Source organism: Antedon mediterranea, chromosome 10 (genome assembly GCF_964355755.1).
Source record: "Antedon mediterranea chromosome 10, ecAntMedi1.1, whole genome shotgun sequence".
NCBI lineage: Eukaryota > Metazoa > Echinodermata > Crinoidea > Comatulida > Antedonidae > Antedon > Antedon mediterranea.
The window spans coordinates 18,589,990-18,615,264 of record NC_092679.1 but is presented as its reverse complement, the minus strand read 5'-3'; the positions used below and the strand labels follow the sequence as shown (position 1 = coordinate 18,615,264).

General features: G+C 33.8%; 2 protein-coding genes across 5 annotated transcripts; one reads left to right on the top strand and one right to left on the bottom strand.

Moving 5' to 3' along the window:
• Window positions 1-5,066: 5,066 nt before the first annotated feature.
• Window positions 5,067-12,349, bottom strand: LOC140059927 (cation channel sperm-associated protein 1-like). Of its 3 annotated transcripts, none has more exons than XM_072105921.1 (13): window positions 12,220-12,349; window positions 12,024-12,092; window positions 11,446-11,867; window positions 10,891-11,004; window positions 10,048-10,186; window positions 9,035-9,126; window positions 7,587-7,736; window positions 7,304-7,367; window positions 7,109-7,193; window positions 6,704-6,770; window positions 6,173-6,257; window positions 5,617-5,731; window positions 5,067-5,265 (listed from the first exon to the last, which is right to left on the bottom strand). In XM_072105921.1, exons 3-13 carry the CDS (start codon window positions 11,819-11,821, stop codon window positions 5,248-5,250), a joined length of 1,305 nt encoding a protein of 434 aa, XP_071962022.1. In that variant the 5' UTR covers window positions 11,822-11,867; window positions 12,024-12,092; window positions 12,220-12,349; the 3' UTR covers window positions 5,067-5,247. The 3 variants fall into 3 exon arrangements, with proteins under 3 accessions (XP_071962022.1, XP_071962023.1, XP_071962024.1); XM_072105922.1 differs by having other exon boundaries at window positions 11,446-11,860; XM_072105923.1 differs by lacking the exon at window positions 12,024-12,092.
• A 64-nt stretch (window positions 12,350-12,413) lies between these two features.
• On the top strand, window positions 12,414-25,252 carry LOC140059942 (alpha-soluble NSF attachment protein-like). Of its 2 annotated transcripts, none has more exons than XM_072105944.1 (8): window positions 12,414-12,644; window positions 14,559-14,638; window positions 16,638-16,754; window positions 20,536-20,716; window positions 20,847-21,105; window positions 21,428-21,478; window positions 21,755-21,888; window positions 22,474-25,252. In XM_072105944.1, exons 1-7 carry the CDS (start codon window positions 12,550-12,552, stop codon window positions 21,848-21,850), a joined length of 879 nt encoding a protein of 292 aa, XP_071962045.1. In that variant the 5' UTR covers window positions 12,414-12,549; the 3' UTR covers window positions 21,851-21,888; window positions 22,474-25,252. The 2 variants fall into 2 exon arrangements, with proteins under 2 accessions (XP_071962045.1, XP_071962044.1); XM_072105943.1 differs by lacking the exon at window positions 16,638-16,754 and adding an exon at window positions 16,460-16,576 and having other exon boundaries at window positions 12,416-12,644.
• The last annotated feature ends 23 nt before the right edge of the window (window positions 25,253-25,275 follow it).

Below are 25,275 nucleotides of genomic sequence, written 5' to 3'. Positions count from 1 at the left end.
AGTTCTCTGCTTTGCAGTTTTTGACCTTCCTAGATGTTGTTTCGTTGGTTAATCGTGCTTATGTTGCTGAGACTGGTTAGTCTTGAAAAATGTGGAAGAAACCAAACGATGGTCAAGTTGGTAGGTAAAAATAGATGTATGGAGAAAATAAGTCCAACGAAATGCTTCAAATATAACGACACTCGACAATCGACACCAGTCGAAGATCCAAACTTGTATTTACTTGCACATTACGCATTTGAAGGCAACGTTAATGACGTCTCCGGCAACGAACGTCACGGCGAAGTTAACGGTTCAAATCTAACGTATCCACCAGGCGTCGTTGGAACTGCTGCTCTATTCAACGGTATGCAGTATGTTATTGTAGATGGGTTTCGCGACTACGATTTTGGAGTAAATTTTACTGTTAGTTTTTGGTTTAAATGTCAAGCAGATGGTAATGTTAAACAATTGTTGATAGTTCATGGTTACAAGCAGAACTTTCATTATTCACTTAGATGCATTAGGAAGTCAAGTGATACAATTCTGGTTGAAGTAAAACTGTTTAAAACACCATCAGGATCACAGATTGATTCTGCTATTACCGGTTTGGATGATTGGCACCACGTTACACTTACACACAATGAAACGTTCTCAAACTTATATTTGGACAAGTACGACGTAATAAGTTACGAATTACCAACACCTTATGCGGCCATACGTAGCCAAATTACATTCGGAGGAAGAGAAGATTTTCCTCAATTTAATTTATATGGATTTATTGACGAAATCAAATTTTATGGAAAGGCTTTGTCTGCGAGTGAAATATATCGTCAGTGGGTGACGTAACAAAACAATTCATTTTCATTAATTTGTTTTTTTTTATGTCAATTAGTTTTTTATGAGGACAGTTTTTTTTAATTTTTTGAATTGAAAACATTTCTAAAATAGGTTTTGATTTATTGTGCCAGTACGTGTACTTATATTAATGTATTAACGTATACTGAATGCTAATAATTTTTCAATTTAATAGTTAAATGGTAAATTGTCATTTTATTGAGTCTCTGGTAATATTAGTGTAAAATAATACAGTAATCTGAGGAATTTAAAACTCTTTAGTTAGCGTATCAAATATCACCGGTTACATAAAGTTGTTTTATTAGCAAACCTACTACTAATTGTAACTTGATTGCTTTAAATATAATACTTAAGAAATGAGGTTGGTTTACTATTCAAAATGTGAGATACCGTGCATCTGAACAAGGCCATATAGATGGCTGCAGTCGCGTGCTCATTAGTGTTTACCGACCGACCGACTGACCAACCTACCAACTGACCGAAATTACTGAACATGTTTAAAAATGTTGAAATGTTTAAAAACATTTATATTTTTTTAATTTACACGCGCGTAGCCTGTCACTTTTGACGTGCTCGTATAACGTAATTTCGAGTTGAAAAGTAAGTCAAGAAAACAGAAATCGGGCAAAACGCTTAAAATTGCCTGAAACGTACTCTTATTTCATCGAAAATAAATTTTAAGCGCGCGTACGCATGCGTTACATGCGCTACGCACGTAATTGTATTGCCATATTATGATTTATGCCCTGAAATTTATGAGTACCAAATTTTATTTAATTGTGATTCATGGTTGTGAAGATATGATTACAAACGTGATTTCGTTAAATCGTGCGTAGACAGCGTAATTTTTTATTGCGCACCGTGAAAACATAACCACATCGATTCCTGGCGATAAGGAATATACTGTGAAAAATTGACTTAGCTTGATTAAACTGATATCAAGATAAGGTCAGAAAGCGATAAAACGCATGGTGATACCGGACCGACAGACAGACCGACCGACCAACCGACATAGTGAACTATAGAGTCGCGTCCACGCGACTAAAAACGTCGAAACGTCTTCATTGGAAATCGATTTTTAAGGTACAATCGCGTGACGTTGCTTAAGCGTGGTTCTGTATTGCGTAATAAAAAATGGGAACCGACGACGACGCAACAGTGCTGCAAAGATCGTTTAAGGACCACTCTTAAAAGAGTGAAAGTCACTAATTAAAGATTTTCACTCGTCACAGAGTGAACTACAATCGATTACATAATCTCAGGAATTTTTAACCACACTTAAAGAGTGCAGACTCGCTCTTTTTGAGCGAAAACAGTTTTACTCTAAAGAGTGAGTAACATTTTCACTCGTTTACAAAATAGTTATATTTAGGTAGGCATACTTTCGATGTGGATAGCCTCTCGACTATTATGTGAATGTTGGCAAGTGTTCGTTTTTTGTTTCCTCATTATTATTATTATTATTTCATTGTAGGCCTAAATATTTATTTCCAGAAATAGATAATGTATTATGCAGTATTTTTTATTTTGTTTAACAGATTATGTATTGCAGTATGTTGATCCTGGTTCTTGGAACATTTTCCGTAAATGGTAAACGTCAAACAAAATGTGGAAACAACCAAACACTGGTGAAATTAGCTGGTCGCGATAATTGTATGTTGATCGTTAGTACAAAACGCATTTGCTATTCCAGTGATAATTTTAAGTTTCTTGTAAAGAATTTGTATAATATTTCCAATGAACATCAACTGGTTGCTCCGTATTTGGCTCACCAATTTAATGAGAATCAACAAACTAATGTCATGACGTCAGATGAAGAATTTCAAAGTATGGAATCCATACCTAATGGACTGGAAAATGAGTCTAGTACTAAATCCGAGATAAATGTCGTAACATCAGATGTCTTGAAGAAGGTTTTGATGACACGACCACGACAAAAGAAAAACAAATCAGGAAAAAGTAATCAATATAATTATATTAAAGGAGTCTGAGGGCGTAAATTCAAATAAATACTGAACAATTCATATTAAAATAACACTTTTTGATTAAATATCAACAAAACAAGTATTCGGGGAAAAAAGAAGGAATATTCATTTCATTGAAGTTTCATCGAACGGAGTGCTAGTGTAAGTATTCTTTAAGAAATCTTGAACAGAAAAGAAAGGATTTTATTAAATAACTAAACAAATGGTGCTGTTTAGGTGTGAATTTTAGGATAGGTCTTTTCTCCATTATGGAGATATAGTACAGGTAACCTAAATATAACTGTACGAAACGAAATATATTTCTTTTTTAAACATATTCAAACATTTATTCTGTCGATTTAGATTTGTTTGTCTGAATTTAATAAGTTCTGCTTTTCAGTTGTTCTTGCTCGATGTTGTCTCGTTGGTTAATCATGTTTATGTTACTGAGACTGGTAAGTCTTGACAAATGTGGAAGAAACCAAACGATGGTCAAGTTGGTAGGTAAAAATAGATGTATGGAGAAAATAAGTCCAACGAAATGCTTCAAATATAACGCCACTCGACAATCAACACCAGTCGAAGATCCAAACTTATATTTACTTGCACACTACGCATTTGAAGGTAACGTTAATGACGTCTCCGGCAACGAACGTCACGGCGAAGTTAACGGTTCAAATCTAACGTATCCACCAGGCGTCGTTGGAACTGCTGCTCTATTCAACGGTATGCAGTATGTTATTGTAGATGGGTTTCGCGACTACGATTTTGGAGTAAATTTTACTGTTAGTTTTTGGTTTAAATGTCAAGCAGATGGTAATGTTAAACAATTGTTGATAGTTCATGGTAAAAAGCAGGACCACCATTATTCACTTAGATGCATTAGGATGTCAAGTGATGATACAATTCGGGTTAAAGTAAAACTGTTTAAAACACCATCAGGATCACAGATTGATTCTGCTATTACCGGTTTGGATGATTGGCACCACGTTACACTTACACACAATGGAACGTTCTCAAACTTATATTTGGACAAGTACGACGTAATAAGTTACGAATTACCAACACCTTATGCGGCCATACGTAGCCAAATTACATTCGGAGGAAAAGAAGATTTTCCTCAATTTAATTTATATGGATTTATTGACGAAATCAAATTTTATGGAAAGGCTTTGTCTGCGAGTGAAATATATCGTCAGTGGGTGACGTAACAAAACAATTCATTTTCATTAATTTGGTTTTTTTTTATGTCAATTAGTTTTTTATGAGGACAGTTTTTTTTTTATTTTTTAAATTGAAAACATTTCTAAAAATAGGTTTTGATTTATTGTGCCAGTACGTGTACTTATATTAATGTATTAACGTATACTGAATGCTAATAATTTTCAATTAAATAGTTAAATGGTAAATTGTCATTTTATTGAGTCTCTGGTAATATTAGTGTAAAATAATACAGTTGTGTAATCTGAGGAATTTAAAACTCTTTAGTTAGCGTATCAAATATCACCGGTTACATAAAGTTGTTTTGTATCAAACCTACTACTACTAATTTTAACTTAATTAATTGCTTTAAATACAATAGGCCTACTTAAGAAATGAGGTTGGTTTACATCTTTTAAAAAATTATTTCATGACTTCTTTGTAATGATGTATCAAACTATTAAAATGTGATACCGTGCATCTGAATATACGTCGAAACGTCTTCATTTAAAATCGATTTTTAAAGCTTGGTTCTCACTAGCGACGCAACGTAACGCAACCAACGAAATGTAAGAAAATATGCCTACCAATAATTGTGTTTGCCCCCGCCTGCGTGAAATCAAACCTGCGATTTTTGCAGCACTGTTGTTGCGTCGTCGGTTCCCACTTGTGATTACGCAATACATCACTTTGCGTCGATACGTCAATGTGTTGCGTTCTAGTGGGAACCACGCTTTAGATACAATCGAGTGACGTTGTTTAAACGTGGTTCCCACTAGAACGCAACGCAGCGACGTATATCGACGCAGAATAATTCTGTATTGCGTAAACACAAGTGAGAACCGACGACGCAACTGTGCTGCGGGTTTGATTTCACGCAGGCGGGGGAAAATAAATTATTGGAAGGGCATTTTTTTACGTTGCGTAGGTCGCGTTACGCTGCGTCGCTAGTGAGATAGTTATTACCCTCCTTGGTGCCATGTGCCAATTATTGTAAGTAGGTTAAAAAACTGGACAAGCCCGTAACGTAATAAAGCATTCTTTTTAATATAAAAATTGTAAATATTGTTTTTTTTTGTACGATTATAATTCGTCGGTGTAGGCCTACACCACCCTGTTCAGCGATGCATAGCGCCTCTATACTTTGGTCCAATCAGCGCGAGCATGTCAACCACGGTCCTTCGTTTAAAAAAGACTAGTAGCGTTGTTTTAGTTTGGTTCAGAAATGGCAGATATTGTACTTCAATCATACATCATCAACAGTCTGAAACAAAACAAAATACCAAGACCACATTTAATTTTTTTTAATACACGTGGTGTAGTACAGTAGCTGCAATGATGTCCCTACAACTCTGTGGGACCACCGGCATTTTACTGGTCGTTTTACCATATTTGTGTAAAGCTGTGTCTATACACTATCAAACGTTATGTGATGTGCCCATATATGGACATGATGATGTCATATCACTATCATATTTGGGTATATCATTACCATACATATTACATCACACTTTGTTTGTCAAACTAATTTGATAGTGTTTACAGAGCTTTAGGCCTACATAAGTTATTCATTGCATGTTCAGAGAACTGGGCTGAGCAACTAAAAAGCTCTTACCTCCTGTACCAATTCTATAACTTTACTGAGTGTTCCTTGTTGGTTGCGAAGCACGTGACCCTGGTATTCAATCGCCGCAAACAGTTGAAAAAGATGACCAAGACTTTTTCTATCACTGAAATCGCAGATTTATTGTGTTAAGCTCTGTCTACACTATAAAACTTTATGTGACAAAAATGTGATGTGCCATATATGGACACGATGATGTCATATCACTACCATATGTGGGCATATTACCATAAACCGTATAAAATAACGTGGTTTATGTGTTGACCAATACACTATATTATGAACAACTCTATGACGGGTTAACTGGAAATTTGTTATTTGTCTGTGAATTTATGACGGCAAAAATGACGGCTCATAAATGTTAAGTTGGAGCCAAAAAAACATGAGTTCCGGATTACAGTATAACTGTAAAGTATTTTTAATCCATTTTGTTATCTGATAAAACCATTAAGGCACATCTTTCATGGCGCATTTATAGTATAGCAATTATGCGCGATTTATGAATCAAAATATTTTATATTATTATTTTACATGATAATAAACCTACCCCGAGTTGTATTTATGTTCGTCGTAATAATCATCAATAGTTCTCTTGATGTGTGGAACCTCTACAGATGAGGCTAAACTCAAATCTATGGGATATAATAAAAGTAAACAATGTCAATGCTCTCGACGCTTGGTTAATCACAAGCGACAGTTGAATATCCATCGCGTCGTGATTGGTCAGATCACTGGCGGCGTGCTTACGTCATTGCGTTGCGTCCAATGGAATTCAAGCTTTAGTAGGGAAAAAAGGAATGTTGGGTAATGAATTTTGAATACCTTGTAGAAATTTAAATAATTAACCTGGTATGGTGGAGTTTAATTTGCATAACCGGGATGTGAAGAATTTTCTAAAATGTGTCGAGTAATGAGAATGGTTCTTTTAAATCGCATCTACTGGAAGACCTTAATTTACCAGAATTAGAGAAGATATGTCATATAATAATATGCCTATGGTATGTGATCATTGCAACTGAGCACTTCTATTTGTCATTAGGCCTGTTGTATACAGGTATAGGTGTTGAGGTATGCTTACTTTCACTCATCTTTTGGCGTTCTATCATGCTTGCATGTTTTTCGTTTTGCTCCTCCTCTTCAGCTTTCTAGAAGAAAATTGGCTTCTTTTTGTAACGGTTACTGGTCTTGACTGTTATCTTTATAACGTCATTCAACCAAAAATACTACAAGATGTAGCTTGAACTAAGGCTCTGTCTACACTATCAAACTAGTTTGACAAAAAAAGTGTGATGTGCTCACATATTATGGTAGTAATATGCCCAAATATGGTAGTGATATGACATCATCCATATATGGGCACATCACATTTTTTTGTCACATAAAGTTTGATAGTGTAGACAAGCCTTAATGAGGTTTTCATGTCAGTTACTTTGGAATTGAATGCGTATGTTCTAAATTCTTTTTAAAAAAAATGGAGACTTACCAGCGCAGCTTTTCTCTCTGCGTCAGCTTCCGCTGCTGCCTCTAGCGTCAGTTGAAAGTTGTCCACTAACACAGCAACGAACAAACTATTCAAATAATCAAATTGTAAAATTGAATTTGTTACGGTATCACTGGATTCATGATCCAAGACATATCGTCGTAAAGCATGACAACTTTGTTTCGTTTTGGTACTTACTTTAGGAATATGAAATATTCAGTCGCTATGTACATCATGAGGTAGAATATTATATGAAAAGATCCTGTTTAAAATAAAGGAATATTTTTTATTTGATGATGATGATGAAGAAGATGACGAGTACCTTGGGTGGGCATTGCTGGTGTAAACCCGTTTTAAATCTGTTTACCGCTTTTAACACATACGCGCGTAACGCGTATGAAGGACCACAAAAACATGTGAATCAGGACAGTGCGTACCCCTCCCCCCCCCCCTCCTCTCAACCCCTCCCAGTATGTCATACCCGGGTCTCTTTTAACAGCATCAGTGTAAATATAGAACCAATCATCTAGAGTAAGAAGTTGAAACATTGTAAACATTGCTGACGTCAAATTGCCAAACCTATCAGGATCTACCTCTGAATACAGACCACGCCCAATTACTGCAAACATGTCTACGTCATTATAAAGGTCAACAATATTCATATATTATTGTAATGCAATTAATAATTAGTGTTTATATTTCTGAGTCAAACGCAAATACTGTATCTGTATCTGTATCTATGTGATGATGACATGACACTTATATTTACTAATTTGTATCTGAGAAAAGACGGTAAATGACTGGAGCATACAGTAGAACACCAATAAGTAGATAAAAATAGCTCACCAATTAGAGCAAAAGGTAGCGCACTAATTAGAGCAGAAAGTATCAAAAAGGATGCGCACCAACTATAGCAAAAAGTACGGTAGCGCACAAATTAAAGCAAAAAGTAGCGAAATGGTAGCACACCAATTAAAGCAAAAAGTAGCGCACCGATTTGAGCAAAAAGTAGCGAAGGTACCGCACTAATTAGAGCAAAATGTATAGCGATAAGGTAGTGCACCAATTACAGCAAAAAGTAGCGCACCATTAGATCAAAAAGGTAGCGCACCAATTACAGCAAAAAGTAGCAATAAAGGTAGCGCACCAATTAGAGCAAAAAGTATAGCGATAAGGTAGCGCACCAATTAGGGCAAAAAGTAGCGCACCATTAGATCAAAAAGGTAGCTCACCAATTACAGCAACAAGTAGCAATAAAGGTAGCGCACCGATTAGAGCAAAAAGTATAGCGATAAGGTAGCGCACCAATTAGGGCAAAAAGTATAGCGATAAGGTAGCGCACCAATTAAAGCAAAAAGTAGCGCACCATTAGATCAAAACGGTAGCTCACCAATTACAGCAAAAAGTAGCAATAAAGGTAGCGCACCAATTAGAGCAAAAAGTATAGCGATAAGGTAGCGCACCAATTAGGGCAAAAAGTATAGCGATAAGGTAGCGCACCAATTAAAGCAAAAAGTAGCGCACCATTAGATCAAAAAGGTAGCTCACCAATTACAGCAAAAAGTAGCAATAAATGTAGCCCACCAATTAGAGCAAAAAGTATAGCGATAAGGTAGCGCACCAATTAGGGCAAAAAGTATAGCGATAAGGTAGCGCACCAATTAAAGCAAAAAGTAGCGCACCATTAGATAAAAAATGTAGCGCACCAAATTAGGGCAAAAAGTATAGCGATAAGGTAGCGCACCAATTAGAGGAAAAAAAGTAGCAATAAAGGTAGCGCACCAATTAGAGTAAACGGTAGCGAAAAGGTCGCACCAATTAGAGAACCAACTTGAGCATCATCTGGAGAGGAGCATCAAGTGGAGAGGAAGTTACCATTAATAATATTGCAACACAAGGGCCTAATAACACTTCTTTTTCAAAGGATACATAGAAAGAGAAAGATTAGTGACACGATAGCACCCATAGATTGCATCGATTGAAGGCATGTATTCATGATAACTTGTAGACTGTTTAGAAACCTGCAAAAGATACTAGACTATTACTTTTTTCAATTATTTAAAAATGAATGCAAAGAATATAAATACATTTGGTGATGCCGTTTTTTAGTCGCGTGGAAGCGACTCTATAGTTCACTATGTCGGTCGGTCGGTCTGTCTGTCTGTCTGTCTGTCGGTCTGTCTGTCGGTCTGTCTGTCGGTCTGTCTGTCGGTCTGTCGGTCCGGTATCACTATGCGTTTTATCGCTTTATGACCTTATCTTGATATCAGTTTAATCTAGCTAAGTCAATTTTTCACAGAATATTCCTTATGGCCAGGAATCGATGTGGTTATGTTTTCACGGTGCGCAATAAAAAATTACGCGGTCTACGCACGATTTAACGAAATCACGTTTGTAATCATATCTTAACAACCATGAATCACAATTAAATAAAATTTGGTACTCATAAATTTCAGGGCATAAATCATCATAATGGCAATACAATTACGTGCGTAGCGCATGTAACGCATGCGTAAGCGCGCTTAAAATTTTCAAAATTTATTTCCGATGAAATAAGAGTACGTTTCAGGCAATTTTAAGCGTTTACAAAATTGCCATGAGTGCGCAGATTTTTGCGCGCGCACTGCGCGTTAAATGTTATTGCGCACTCTTCTTGCCCGATTTCTGTTTTCTTGACTTACTTTTCAACTCGAAATTCCGTTATACGAGCACGTCAAAAGTGACAGGCTACGCACGTGTAAATTAAAAAAATATAAATGTTTTTAAACATTTCAACATTTTTAAACATGTTCAGTAATTTCGGTCAGTATAGTTCACTATGTCGGTCGGTCCGTCTGTCTGTCGGTCTGTCTGTCTGTCTGTCGGTCTGTTTGTCTGTCGGTCCGGTATCACTATGCATTGTAGCACGCGACTTAATGGCTGTTGGCCTTGTTTGTTCTCACCTCACTGTACGAAGCACTCGTAAGGCCCTCAAAGCTCTCATTGAACGGAGTATGCTTAGAAATTGCAGTATGTTCACTTCGTTACCCATTATGACTGGCACTAAGAGATCGGCTATGTTACACAGTACTATTAGAAAATCTAAAAATAAATAGTAACAAATGATTTAGTTACATGATATTAATTATTATTAATTCTTAAATATTCATCATTTTGGAAAATAGCCACTCAGCCTCAGTATACTTTGACAGCTTATGTCAAAAACTGCGTAGTAGGTCTTAAGCTATCAAATTTCATGTGACAATATGGACATATTTAAGGCCCATTTCCACTAGGACGATAACGATCGACGATAAATATATAAGCATTTTCATTACATAAAACAAAAGAAATTAGAAAGGTTTTCGTTCTAGAACTATAGGATAATCATTTATGCTGTCTTTGATCAAATGATGTCATGATAAATAAAAACAATAAAATCGTTGTATTGTCACGATATTATTGCTCTTACTAATCATGACGTCATTTGATTAGACGTGTGAAAATATCATTTTCATCAAAAGGAGCATAGATGGTTCTGGAATGAAAAGTGTTTATATTTATGTTGTGTTATGTATGAAAATGCATAGGCCTATTTATCTATTTATCTTCGATCGTTATCGTCCTAGTGTAAATGGGCCTTTTAAGCATATAACTATACTAAACTAGTTTGATAGTGTATACAGAGCTTCTTTTTTTGCCCAGCACGTATTCCATAATTTACGTTCTGTGCTATTTTATTTTGTGTCTATATACTGGTGTTGCTGATGATTTATTTTTTAATTATTATTACAAAATAGTCCTACCCACTATGTTCCATGCTTCCTTGAAATAGCCCAAACGCCAGACATAAAGTTTGACGACACATTCTAGAAAGTAGATGACCAAAAATATGTAATCCACGAACGTCATGTACCAGCCTAAGAAATATAACATTGTTAAACAAATTTGCTAAAACATTCATTCACTCTCTACCGAGTCTTTCATCAAGAAAGTGAAGACAACCCACTTAAGCTTTGTCTACATTATAAAACTAGATTGACAAAAAAGTGCAATGTGCCGCCCAAATCATCATGTCCATAGGCACATCACATTTTTCGTCACAAGAGTTTGATAGTGTAGGCAGAGCTTTAAAGATGTTGAACGGCGCCGAAGCCAACATTTATTTTTGATAGGCGAGTCTCAAAGGAGGAGTTTTACTGTATTATTATTTTTACTATATTATACTGAATCAAAAACGTTTCAAAGTTGTTTTTTTGTTGTTTTTTTTTCGTTTGGTCCACCATTATTAACCATGAAGCCATGGTCCAACCGCTATCTCACCAAACACACACTCTTCCATCATTTGAATGAAGTCCTACCAAGTCGTACGGCTACTATCTCATACGTCAGAGCACAGAGTATCGCAGTATTCATTAATATGACAACCATGATGAAACCGTTAAAAAGCATCGACTCCGTAAACTCGTACATCATCTTGTGAAACGGAGAAGCATTCTGAAGCAGCTTCCTCTTTCTCATCTCTTTCTCCATCATTTCCAGCTCTTCTTTGTCGTTTATCTTGACTGTTTCGAAGACATTGTTACTTGGGATGATGGATTCTTTACGGTGGCTCAACTGGATGTTGTATTGGCTCGGGGGATCGATGTGCGGAGCTTTGAGATGTTGCTTGTGAAGAGACGGGTTGGAAGATTTTCCAGTAGAAGGAACCAAGTTGTTTGAACTAGAGGGCTTCATCACGTCTAACTTTGTAGGTTCTATGTTGCTAGGTCTAGCCTATAACCTAGAAAGAATTAATTGATTATTGAGTTGTCTATGCCTATACTTCACTCTATGGCACCGACTCCAGTAGATGGAATTCCTTTACAGGCATGCTGCTCCATGGACTTAAATAAAATAAAATGTTTCCCTGCCAAGCTTATCAAATGTTGCTACTTACTTTGATTTGTTCATCATTCGTTTATTGTATTAATTCATTGGTCAATTTATTTTCAATCTCAGAAACACTCTTGTTGGGACATGAAGAACAAAAATAACATTGTGAATTTATTTCATAGGTATAGGCTATGATTTCGAGTTTATCATATAGGCCTATAGTAAATTAATTTTATTGAAAATACTTGGTCTATACTTACATATTTTAAGCGAAGATAGGATAGCGAAATTTACTTGAAAAATCCCGGTTAATGTTCATGAACCACCAGTGCGTCACGTGTTCAAATTTGCCGTTAAATAAATGAATTCAGAACGCGTTCGATTGAAACGCACTTTATCATTTTGCCAAACGTCATCACTGTAAAAGTTTACGCATGCTCAGAAATATTTCGAGCTGAAATAAAAATGGCTGAGTGATATTCAGTCAATGTAAATACATATTGACGTGTAAAACCTCTCATTTTTATGCGTATATGATTGATTTTGATAAGTGCATTTTTGGCAGTTAGATTATAAAAACTCTGTTTAAAATGGCAGATCAAGAGCAGAAAGGAAAAGAGCTTATTGCTGAAGCTGAGAAGAAAGTCAAGTCGTCGCAGACTTTTTTCGGAGGCCTGTTTGGAGGGTATGTTTTGTTTTTATTTAATCGCTCAGATCGCGTGATATGCTGCATGCCAGAGTGTTGATAATTCGTACGGTGTAGGCCTAGCCTCGGCCTATGGTAAATTATTAAATGACTATATTATACTGTATGATTGATAGACAGTACCGTTGGGCGTACTCTATATATTCTAGGCCTAACTAGACTAGGGCTAGGATTAAATATTGTGAAGAATTTTATTTATAATATTAATAATAAGCTAAACCTAGCCCTAGCTAGCCTAGCCTAAATGAATAATTTAATTATTATTTTTAGCCACATCCACATGCAGTACAGGCAGGCACAGTCGGATAATTAATTCCGCTTTTGTTAATGTCAATTTCCTTTCCCTGTGTCTTTCCTTGCTCATAATTGACTTTTCCTTCTCAAAAATATTTATTGATTTTTCTTCAATATTTTAACAATTAATATACTGTGTCTGTACTGTTTGTAGACATAAAATTCAAAGTTAAAAAATAGTAATGTTTTGTATTATAACCAACAAAAGAAAAGCAAAAAAAACCTGCTCTTTCAGCATTTATTGCTACAATATTTAATGATAATATTGATTCGACCATGGAGTGAAGATCAGTGGCGTATCCAGTAGGGGGCCGGGGGGGCCCGGGCCCCCCCTGATTTCGTTTTCGTCGGCACATCATCGCGGCCGTCGGCAAACAAAGGTGCCGGGAAAAAAAAATAAACTATTTATTCTGACAATAATTGAACTGTAAACATAATTCTTTTGAGTGTTTGTTTATTTACATATCATATCATCATTGATCCCTTCAGATCAACTATTTTTTATTTTCATTACATCTAACGAAACACGTAAAAAATGTGTAGCACGTACGTACGGCCGTACGCGGTAGATTGTTTACTCAAAAGTCTTTGACCTTACCCTAAAACCTTGTTTTTGCATGCAGTTGAGCCTCTCATGACCTGGGATTTGTATGTCTTCCTACGCTAAGAGATTATATAGTTCCACATGCCATGTGCTTTTTTGTCTAAGATATATTTATTATAAGTGCCAAAAACCCGTTTTTTTTTCTCGATATGAGGCCTTTATTATTCAAAATTTTTAAAGAAAAAGCACATATACCATAAAAAATATCCATGTAGGCCCTATTTCATTTTTGGAACAGAATATTCCGTGAGGCTCAACTACAAAACCACCATTTTGTGATATGATGTCATCGTAAGCCAATCAAAGCTGAGCTTTCTCGCGATTGGCATTGCTCACGGTTGAATGATTTAGGATTCTAGCTGATTTGATTGGTGGATGCGAATCACCCGCAGCGGAATGTTTTCTCTCGCGCCATGAATCTCTCTGATCGTTACTACACAAAGTTAGAGCAATGAATTTGTCCGAATTCCGTTAAGTAAACAACTTTATATATTTTATAAGCATTTAATAACATGTTTTATTGATATTTGCAATGGTTATATATAAAATAAATTACTAAAAAACGTAATTATATGTAATTATTTTAACCAAAAATGGCGTAGTTAATAGAATTGTCGACTGAGGCCGCAAATTGTTTTACTTCTTTCGTGGCTAAAAACGATAATTTTCGGCGATGTTTTAGACCCTATATTTCGAAAACTACAAATCAGATTTTCCTAATTCTTTCTTTATTGTAATATGAATACAACATACTAACAGATAATGTTGGTTTGGTTTTAATTTTGCATCGTTATCCCATATAAGACAATATGACTATGTAATCCTAGAAAATATATTGATCAGAGACATCGTGTATGTACAGCAGATAATGACACCAATTTTGTCGGCAAATTGGCAATTCCCGGCCCCCCCCCCAACTTCAAAATCCTGGATACGCCACTGGTGAAGATTACTCCATGTTTCGACTTAATGGTTTTACAATTTGATAATTTTAGATCAACATCAAAACTAGAAGAAGCCAGTGAAACTTACCAACGAGCAGCAAATTCGTTTAAAATGGCAAAAGCATGGTCTGGTAAGGTATTTATTTATACAACAAAAGATGTAATATTATTTTGGAGCGTAGACAAGTGGTGGGAGTTGTAAAAATGTAGCTGGTGTGATAAAATAAACTTCAGGCAGGGAAAATGCAACCCACCACCATGAATGAATTGTATTTCAATCCCCAAATTGTTGATTGAAATCGCAACCTGATCTTGGAGATTTTAATAAAAAATAATATGTATTGAAATGCAAAATAATGTGGATTGAAATTGAAAGTCCTATTGACACAAATCAAATGTCACTATGGAGCCTATTGATTGAATTTGATTGAAATATATTTATACTGGGTAACCTCTTCATTCAAAGACTGATCTCCCAGAGGGCCCAGTTATGATCAGTGGCTGTGATGTACTAATACACAGGGGTAACCCCTACTCGTCTCGAAAGATGTACTAGGTTCTTTAAAGTGCACACGAGCAAGTTGTGTACACTGGACCTACGGTTTGTAGTCCTTATCCGAGAAGACACGTTCTACCACCAGAACCATGGAGTGAGTGATCCTCGAACCTCTGCCGATGTTATGGCTACGTAATTACGGTTCCACTGTCTTAACCGCTCGGCCACTCACTCACTTAATATTCGGTTTAAACCTAGATTAAAATACACATATTTTTACCTTCATTTGTAACTAGACTATGTTTTCATTGTAAAATAGTATAAATATTTATTATATAAATATTATATATTTTTGCTTGATTTAACATTTCAGTTATTTTCTATATTTCAAATTTTCTTATTCAGATTTTTAGTCTTATGTAATTAATTTTCTTTTTTTCTTTTTTTTTCTTTTTTTCTTTTTTTTACTTTTCTGTTGTATTTTGTATATTGTATCTGTTCTGAGGGTCCCAAATGATCAGCAAATGCTGGATGGATCACCCTCATTAAATATGGCTAAAATAAAAAAATCTATTATCCAAATATTTATTGTAAAATTAAATAAATGGACAGAAAATATTTCAGGAAAATGATGATAAATTTAAACCATATTAAAATATTAAAGATATATTGTCTCCCAAAAACATGAACAATAAAGATTTATCAAATCAGACTTTTAAATAGGCCATTTGCAGTTTTAATAAAGTCACTTTAGAAAAAAATATATATATTTTTTAGGGGACAATATATCTTTAAGAAATTGTCCATATAATCCGAGACATGAACTGTAATCAATATTTTTATCTTTTTTTGTGTTACTATATTTCCATATCAAGTTGATCGTATAACATTTTTACTATAGTGGTGAATGTATTAATTTGATTAACATAATTTATTATGAATGTGTAATTTGTAATACTTAGTTAGTTAGTTTTTTGTCCACTATATTTTAAACCAGTCCAGCATTTGCGATCGTTTGTATCAAGTTTTGAAAAGTAATCACACCCAAGCAATCCACAAACATAAATGTGAATTTCACAACAATGTAGGCACAATGCAAGTGAATTGACCAATTATAAACGACAGTTTGGATGACCCATCGCATTGTGATTGGTCAAATTCCGGTGGTCTTACCTCCTTACGTTTCGTCCAAGTAGAAACATCAATCTTAAGATTTAACTGTATTCATTATATTTGGTATACTTTATAACTAGATCATTTTTTTTAATGCTCTGTCTACACTATCAAACTTTATGTGACAAAAAAATGTGATGTGCCCATATATGGAAACGATGATGTCATATCCCTACTGTACCATATTTGGGCACATCACACACTTTTTTGTCAAACTAGATTGATAGTGTATACAGAGCTTACAACTTGTTTGTTTTACCTAATAATTTGTTTATGCTTTAAGCTGCTGGAAACGCATTTTACGAATCGGCTAAAATACATCTACGGCTACAGAACAAGCATGAAGCGGCAAGTGCTTGTGTTGATGCAGGCACTTGCTTCAAGAAAACAGATGGGGATGGTAAGTTTTTGTTAATTTTTCTAAAAAATCTAATGATTTTTTTCTATCTCTTGAAATCTAGCTGCAGGAATGGCATTTAAAAAATCTGCTTCGTTAGAAAAAAAGATGAAAAAGAAACATCGTGCTGGCTACAGACTTGTGGACGCTGGAACCTGTTTCAAGAAAGTTGACGGCGAAGGTATCAGATACAATATCCAGAGGTGGATTGCAGAATGCTTTGTGCCTTGTCTGAATGCTTGTCTGTCCCAACATGGCCTAAACACTAAACTAATAAATAATATAACAAAGATTTGTTATTCAATATATGAATAAAGCAGAAGTTTAACCAACTCCCTGTAATTTGTTTTATACAGGAACAATTTTTTTAAAGAAAATTTAAAATTTAAGGCCATGATTTTGTATCCCCCCCAGCTGCAATCCACACTCAGTTCAGAAAGGGAAATTGTTCTGCACCTTGCCTCAGCTTGTTAGGTAACCTGCCAGCCACAACAATAGCTACAAGTATCCTACTTGCGCTCTTTGCACACTATTTTAACTAACTGTGCTACTTACAATGCTCAGTAACAAATTAGCCTGCTACTTTTCTCAGTGATTATAGCAAATCTGATTGGCTTGGTTATTTTCATTGTCAATACATACAAAATTTATAACAATAATCAAATATAATTTTATCTACTGCCTCTATATATAATTATTTCACATGTACACACATGTAAACAGGAGGTTCGTGTGTTCCATCTATGCTACTCTTTCGTTGATCTGTAAACTACAAGCTTTTTTCATGGGATTCTCTATTACTTGCTGTTGTTTTTGGCTGGCGGGTTTTTAATCTGTTTATACATAGTTTTGTTTCACAAGTGTCAAACTGAACATTGTACAGTATAAGTAATTGAGTATAAACTGAAAATTGTATTGATAGTATGGTGTGCATGTTCCTTTTCGCATCAATGAATAGAGTGTTTGAATATGAGTACCTGATAGGGAGCTTTTGATTTGTGACGACCGACAACCAAACTACATCATTTTAATGGTTTCTAGGTCCAGGCGACGTCCTATGACACATCAATTGACCTGACCTTGTTAGGTCGTTGGTTGCCACAAATCGAGAGCTCCCTAGTGATGACTTGATTGGAATGACTGCATGTTTTTCTATACTCTCTGCATCGTTTTTATATGAAATTTATTATCTAATATTCAATACAAATAGAAAACATAAAACAATTTAATATTATGTTAATCATTCACCCATCACACAAAATATATATAAATAAATATTATCTATAATCACAAATCCCACTCTCCAAATTCAGACAAATTAAGTAAAGTAACAAATTATTTATGTACTGTATAAGATGTAACTAATCTACTAAATACAAAAAAGTCAAAAAATATTGTATTTTGCCTATCGAATTGACAAAATAAAGCCTTCAATTGCTCTTTGTCTATGTTTTTAATGGCTAGTTTTACTACTAGTTTTTTTTAATAGACAGGTTGGAGCCAATTTTGGCAAGAAAATCTTACTGGCAAAACTTGCTTTGGGAAAACACTACATTATTACATTGTTAATGGCAATCCAAGTATAAGCCCACCCCTCTAATTTTTGCCAAATTTCAGATGAATATATATATACGCATGATAATAATCTGCATGTTAGGCTGAATCCACATCATGAATAAGTGCTTGAATGTATAATAAACATAATAATATAGATACATTTAGAAATGTAATTTATTCTTATCCACATACTACTATATTATAAAGATGATTGTTATGTACATGAAATTGTTCCTATTTACCTATCTTATTCATTCCATTTGTATAATCATTGCATTTTGTATAACAGTTCAATATTGTCTATTATCTCACGATTTGAATAAATTGTGAAAGATTGTTTGCATATTTTCACAAGAATTCTAGAATGTTCTATAATATTAGTAGATAATGTGTATAGTGTAATCCTTGTCGATATCACTGTGTTATAGCATGTCACAATTCAGTTTGTCACCTGTGGTTACATATCGGTAAATGTTGTTAGACTTTTTCTTGAATTCTGTTGGATTAGGAAAAACTAAGGAAAATGTATGTCATCAGCGTTTGCAATAACACTGATCCGCCGGCCAATGGCCAGTTAAATGCGTTGCGGACCAGTTAAATAGTCAGATAACAAGTCTGATTGCCCCTTTACAATTTCAATAAAATCTGACGAAATATCAATAATTTATCTCTTCACGATATTTACACCTAGACTATTGAAACAAGGTTGATTGTCTTTACCTTATTTTTAGTTAATTGAAGGCCTCCTTAGTTTGCTGATACTCTGTGACCAGAGTGGAGGACTATTGAAAATATAACTTTACTGATCTTCTAGTTAAAAGTTAAAGTTAAAAAGTTAAAAGATGTATTGTCCCTTTGACTAATTCCAAAAAAATAAAAAATAAAAGATTTTGAAAAAAGGTGGCTCATTTTGAAGTATCATAATAATTATTAACTATCACCAAAAAATTTTCGAAAAAAAAAATCATTTAACTGAAATACAGACGTTGTTTTTGTTAAAAAAATAACTTTGACTTCCAGTCAAAGTTTTCGATAAAAACATATCCCATAATGAAACACGCTTGTTAGGCTACTCTGTATCCATAATAATAAAACTTCCTTATGATCCGTGTGAAAATACCTTCTCAACCGTGACAAGTTGTAAACAATCCTAATTAACGTATGCATAATGCGTACTCATGGTTTGAAATCTTTGTTTACTTTCGCTTGCGATGATTTTCCAGATGAAATGTAATCAAACTAATTTACCTGTTAATTACGTAAACTTGTTGTTTTTAGCTCGAATTTTCGACTTAAAGTGAATAACTTTAATATTACTTTGATATGGCCACTTTAAATTTAGAATATTTTGACCTTCATTTTTTTTGTATTTCAAGGGACAATACATCTTTTCCAGATGAAATGTAATCAAACTAATTTACCTGTTAATTACGTAAACTTGTTGTTTTTAGCTCGAATTTTCGACTTAAAGTGAATAACTTTAATATTACTTTGATATGGCCACTTTAAATTTAGAATATTTTGACCTTCATTTTTTTTGTATTTCAAGGGACAATACATCTTTAAGAGAGACACCTGTAATGTATGTAATGTTACTACAGTAGTAAGTTTAGGTCAACTTGACATCAAAGAGGTTGGGTAAAATTCTCTCTACTGTATCATATGTATGTGCCTAAACTACACAGTATATTATTATTATTATTATTATCTAAGCTTGTCTACTTTATATATAGGTTATTGTATTACTAATCCGGTAACTAATTTTTCAATTAAGAAAACTAATCGCATTAGTAACTGGAGCGTATAATCTCTTCAACAGACTACATCTTTTAATAAGATTTGCATAATTAATGCATTCATTTATTTTCCAGAAAAATGTGCAGTATTTTTACCAAAATATTGATATTTTTTTAAATATTATATATCTACATAGTAAACATTAATTTGATATTCTTTGTCAAGAATACACAAATCTGAAATTATGTATAATTCAGTGTGCTGTTTTAATAATTTCAGCACATTAAATATTTTAATTACTCTGTTCTGGTAAAAGCAATGGTTGTCTAATCTTGATTCACATTACAATGTATACACAGATGATTGGATAGCTATATAATGTATGTGTTTTAATGTACTGAATATATTTTGTGTCTTGTTTTGTTTGTATCATGCAACACCAAGTTAGTGTACATAAATATGAAGTTACGCAAATTTGACAATTTATTTTGAGGGATACAAGACTTGAATGTTGCACAGTACAATGGTCATATATACAGAATTTGGTGTAGTTACGATAGCTATCACATCACAGTTTTTGTTGCTCATTGGTATGGTGTCCTGCAATTAGAAGATCTCTAATTCTGATTGTGGTAACTAAATGTTCCATTTATATTTGTATTCTATAGAGGCTGTGAGATGTTTGCAGCAAGCCATAGAAATCTTCACAGACATGGGGCGTTTTGCAATCGCAGCTAAACATCTTATATCTGTGGCAGAGATCTACGAAGGCAACTCCATCGATCTTGAGAAAGCTATTGAGTATTACGAAAGGGCAGCAGATTACTATAAGGGAGAGGACTCTACCAGGTATGTTTTTCTTTTGTGACATTAGATAAACTTTGTCATATGACCGAATACATTGGTTAATTTACACTTTTTGACTTTATAAAGAAATTAAATAATGAATTAAAAATAATAATATATTTTTTTCCCACAGTTCAGCTAATAAATGCCTCCTGAAAGTTGCCCAGTACAGCGCTCAACTAGAGAATTACAGCAAGGCCGTTGACATCTATAACGAGGTTGCGGAAGTGTCGTTGAATACCCCGTTATTAAAGTACAGCGCTAAGGATTACTTCTTTAAGGCCGCTTTGTGTAACATGTGTATAGATACGCTAAACGCAAAGCACGCTGTACAAAAGTATGAAGAGATGTTTCCTGCTTTTGCTGATAGTCGTGAATATAAACTTCTTAATGTGAGTACCATACTTCGTCAAATCAACACTCAAGCTCTGTCTCCACTATTAAACTTTATGTGACAAAAAATGTGTGATGTACCCAAATATGGTAGTGATAGGCTTAAATATGGCAGTGATATGACATCATCATGTCCATATATGGCATTTTCTTGTCACATAAAGTTTGATGGTGTAGACAGAGCTTTAAACACCTTGAAAGTGTTGTTCTAAAAAGAGTAATGTAAACACACCACTGGATGTACCTGTCCAGTATTTCATTTCTCTATATTCAGTATTTTTATAGTTAGAGAATATTTTTTTGTATTAATTTTTATTTCAGAAATTGTTGGCAGCCCTAGAAGAGGAAGATGTTGATGGCTATACCGATGCTGTAAGTTGTATACCTCCTAATCTTGTAGAGACAAATTCTACAAAAAAAAATGAGAATGACCCCCAAAAAAAGATGCTAGGCTTCCCCATCCCAGGGTCCTAGGTTAAAATTCTGTCTGTCATATACATACAGTATATAAACGAAAAACCAACTCAATTCCAAAACAGTTTTGTGTGTGTTCAGTTTCAACAGCAACTTTGGGTAACACATTATCAATCTATTCAATATCATCTGTTATATCTTCTATTATATATCTTATATATTTTTTATTGACAGGTGAAAGAATACGACTCAATCTCTAGACTTGACCAATGGCTAACAACAATTTTACTTCGAATCAAGAAATCTATTGGTGGCATGGATCTTACATAATCATACTATAATATATTAAAGAATCATTTTAATTAATGGTAAGTTTTATCTATAATGTTGCCATCGTCACAAAATTAATTATTCTTAAACGCTGTCTACACTATCAAAATAGTGTGATGTGCCCAAATATGGTAGTGATATGACATCATCATATCCATATATCCACATCACATTTTGTTATCACATAAAGTTTGCTAGTGTAGACCGGGATTTATGAGCAGTCTGTGCTGTACATAAATTGAAAGTAAAACAGAAAATGGCAAAATTGTTAGATAAATGAAAAAATTTGTCAATGTCAGAAAAGAAAAGCTGTCGAATTCAATTAGGTAAGGAACTCCACAATGTTGAGACTGCCTCAGAAAAAACTTTCAGACCATAGGTGGACTCTTTAAGCTCTAGTTTGACATAAATAGTGTGCCCAAATATGCTAGTGATATGCCCAAATATGCTAGTGATACGCCCAAATATGCTAGTGCTATGACATCATGTCCATATACAGTATTGGCATATCACATTTTTTTGTCACATAAAGTTTGATAGTCTAGCCGGAGCTTCAGTCTTTGTAATCAGAAACTGGAAATGGAAACATACCATGCTTATTTCTTCATGTTTTATCCCATCAGGATGGCTTGTTAAAGGCGAGTTTACGTAGACTGCAGTTAATGGATCTTCCAGATTCCCTTTTAATGAAATCTGTCAACATTTGTATTGACATAGTGTACTAACTTGTAAAACTGGATGGTAATATACGGTTGATTGATACGTCTTGTTGGCTGTGACTAGTGTATTATACAAACGAAAATTATTGTATTTTATAAACATTATATTGGAGATGCTATTAAAGGACCATAGAATGGAAATTGGAAGCATCATCTACAAATTATTTCAGACCATAAATATGCTTCTAGGCCCATGCCAACTAGTTTTTCAACAGCTTTCTTGTTGGCAGTGGCGTAACACAGAGGTCTTAGGGACCTTCAGTGGCCCTCCAAAGCTGGAGGCCTTAAGCGTTTTTAACCTTTTTTAACATATTTGAATATCTGTTGTTTCCTTCATCCCCTACTAAGTGAGCCCCTGTAAGCTTCAGGGCCCCTGGTAAGCGCTCATGGTTACGCCCCTGCTTGTTGGAAAAAACAAGTAAATTCCTGAAATAATATGTAAATGACCGTAAATAAATATAACAATGTATAAGAATGTTTTGATTTGTGGATGAGAAAGAAAAGGATGGTCTTTTAATAGAGGTGGTCTCTTTGTAACATTTTTATTCACAAATTAAGTGTGAAACTAGTGATTAGAATATTTACAACTCGTGCTCAATTCGCAACTTTGTTCATTATAAGAATTACACAGTTTATAATTGATCAATTTCCATTAACAAATTCACCCATTGTAAATCGCTTTTATAGTTTTCCTAAAAATACCTAAATGTTATCTACTCGATCAAATTCTTACCTAGATAACAAGGTTGATTTATTTAAATAGTTTTTCAGATTAATCAACCAATAGAAATTACAGGTAATATCACAATTAAGTATGCATTTTGTCACATCGCTTATGTTAAAGCCCCTGATAAACGCACACATATTGTAAACAATTATATTTATTTTTCCCTCCAAATTGTATATGCTTATAATATTGAATGTACTAAACCAATGCAATATTGGGTATTACTCTGCTAGGTTAGATTTTACTTGGTAGTTTATTGTTAAGGTCAGAGAAACAAATGTTTTTTGGAATAGGTCTTTTATTTCTGTGATGGTTGTAATGATGTCAAGGGAACTGATTGTGGATGTACCCGAATGGTGGTAAATGATTACACGGTAAGGAACGTACTCAACATGGCAGCAAATTAGTTGCATTGTGGGAAGAGGTATCCATCATGTCACCCCGATTTTCTTCTCCAGTCATTGGCAGTTTTGAATTCATATGAAGGGGTTTTTTTTTTATGAATGCTTTTGGATATAATCCAGAGAAACCATAATAAGTTGTCTTTAGAATATTTTTTTTCAGTGATCTTGAATGAATGTGAACTTTATTATAAATTTAATATAATTAATATACTAATAAATAAATGAATAACATATTTACTTGCAGAAATCCTGAATCATAAATTTGTAGTAAATTGCATTCATTAAAGATGTATTGTACCCCTGAAAAAATAATTCCTAAACAATTTTTTGTTGAATATTCCATTTTAATGTAGCATAATAGTTATCCACTTTGACCAAAAATTGGATCGAAAACAAATGTATTTAAAGGTTGAATTTAACCATTTATTTTGTCATTTTATAAGTGAAAACTTGATTTTTTTTTGTTTCTTTGTCTATGGAAGTGATTAACTTTATTAAAACTCAAAAATAACATATTCAAAGTCTGATTTATTTAATCTTCATTTTTCATGTTTTTGGGGGACAATACATCTTTAAACATTTGTTTCAATTAATTTATCAATGTTTAGGTAGCTTTTGTTAACATTAAAACATATATATGTCTACTATTGAAATTATGTAATAGGTGTATAATTTGTTGTTTTAAATATTTTTTAACATTTTTGATTGTTTTCTTTATATTATTATAAGTGTATCAATATTAAGAATACTTTATTATTGGTATTTTGAAATATATATATTCATAAAATATTTATAATTTTTCTTGGTCAGAAATGAAATCGTCATTACCTGTTTGAGATATGAGAGGTGAAGATGTATCAAAATTCTAAATGCATTGATTCGTATTGTGCTATTTCGTGGTCTTTTTAGGACTTAGAAAATAACTAGTTCTTGTAATTCTTAGAGGCGCTAAAATGGTGACTGAAAAAAGTTATTTTATTGACAAGTCCACAGTCCATATTTAATCATTTGTATTTTGTCTGATATAAGGCAACAATGCAGCATTTCGATTATGAAATCTGTGTATATTCATAGAGATATTATACTACTTCTATGGTATACTGTAACTTTTGGAAAAGTAAGGGAATGTGTCTAGATTATTCTACTGCAGTAATTACAGTACATTCTTTAAAATTTTTTATACAATTTTTAGCAACCTTTTTTGGGTAAGCAGCACACAAACTGTTTATTGCAAAGACTGCCTCATAAACTTATACAATCACATATTATTGCAGTACACACAATTTATTCTAGATTTTTAACTTTATTCACATCATACAAACAGTAAAATATGTGAAAAGGATTCAACAAATTTAGTTACTGCAGCAACTGCAGTAGAATATTGTTGACATGGTCCCTAAAGATATAGTTCAATACTGGTTCATTTCTAATGAATATTATACTGCTAGATTTTAATGTAAATGAAAATGCTGAGAAAGAAATATAAATGTGAAGTTTTACTTGGAGGAATTGTATCATGTTCATTGTGGATATAAAATGTATTATCAAAGAATTCAACAGAAACTATGTTTGTAA

Excerpts from the sequence above, each read along its gene's own strand:
- LOC140059927 (XM_072105921.1), bottom strand. The coding sequence starts at position 11,821 with ATGAAGCCCTCTAGTTCAAACAACTTGGTTCCTTCTACTGGAAAATCT. Across the intron at positions 6,258-6,703 it reads ACGCCAAAAGATGAGTGAAA|ATTTGAGTTTAGCCTCATCT; the intron begins GTAAGCATACCT and ends TATATCCCATAG. Across the intron at positions 5,732-6,172 it reads GAACATAAATACAACTCGGG|TGATAGAAAAAGTCTTGGTC; the intron begins GTAGGTTTATTA and ends CTGCGATTTCAG.
- LOC140059942 (XM_072105944.1), top strand. The coding sequence starts at position 12,550 with ATGGCAGATCAAGAGCAGAAAGGAAAAGAGCTTATTGCTGAAGCTGAG. Across the intron at positions 12,645-14,558 it reads TTCGGAGGCCTGTTTGGAGG|ATCAACATCAAAACTAGAAG; the intron begins GTATGTTTTGTT and ends TGATAATTTTAG. Across the intron at positions 21,479-21,754 it reads TTGATGGCTATACCGATGCT|GTGAAAGAATACGACTCAAT; the intron begins GTAAGTTGTATA and ends TTTTATTGACAG.